This window comes from Aspergillus affinis (genome assembly GCF_023601865.1).
Source record: "Aspergillus affinis strain CMG 70 chromosome Unknown NODE_371_length_699_cov_372_273312, whole genome shotgun sequence".
Lineage (NCBI taxonomy): Eukaryota > Fungi > Ascomycota > Eurotiomycetes > Eurotiales > Aspergillaceae > Aspergillus > Aspergillus affinis.
Window position 1 is genome coordinate 1 of NW_026516152.1, and position 699 is coordinate 699.

At 52.5% G+C, this 699-nt stretch overlaps 1 protein-coding gene across 1 annotated transcript; it reads left to right on the plus strand.

The window, feature by feature from the left end:
• On the plus strand, window positions 1-699 carry KD926_006713 (uncharacterized protein; the record flags this gene model as incomplete). The annotated part of the gene is made up of 1 exon (XM_053095648.1): window positions 1-571. A coding segment is annotated over one exon (571 nt), but the record flags the coding sequence as incomplete, so codon positions are not given.

The following is a 699-nucleotide window of genomic DNA, read 5'->3' on the forward strand; positions in this document are numbered from 1 at the left end:
CATTCCGACCTGTCAAGACTATCTGCAGAAATATCTTCGGCAGCTCTGTTTACGCGCCTTCCGGAAGGATGTCTTTGTGCAGATTAAGGCCCTGTTGAAACCGGAGTCCGCGACCGCTGCCCTGGCCGGAGAGATCCCACTCTGTTGGCCTAGTCTTGCAAAGGCGCTGCAGACCCGATTCTGGCCGCCACACATTGCTTCCGGAAATCGGATGGCCGTGAAGCACATCAATGTTCTCTTTACCTGGCTCTGGGAGTGGCGTGACGGACGATTTGAGCGGAAAGGTTGGGATCACAAACCCTACCGCCTCTTATATCAGAAAAGCTTCGAGGTGATTACCTTAATCCAGGGAAAGGATGCCGCTCGTCAGTGGAAACAGGGTCTAAAAGATTCCTTTATTCAGAGCCATTGGATGCTGCCCTATCCCCAAAACAACAGCTTCATGCGAAAATCCAAGGAGAGTGGTCAGGTGATGTGGTGGTCCAGCGTGCACCGAGGCCTCGATCTATACTACCAGGAGCTACGTCTTTTCGATCGGCCTTTTCCGGCTTCCTATATCAAGCATCATCCCGTAAGCCACTGGGGTCCCTCTCAACCCTGTCTGTCCCATCTCGACTATACCATTCAACCGGAGCAACGGCTTCTTCATCTCTCCGATAGCGAGCTGTATCAGCAACTAACCGATTTACGGACTCGATG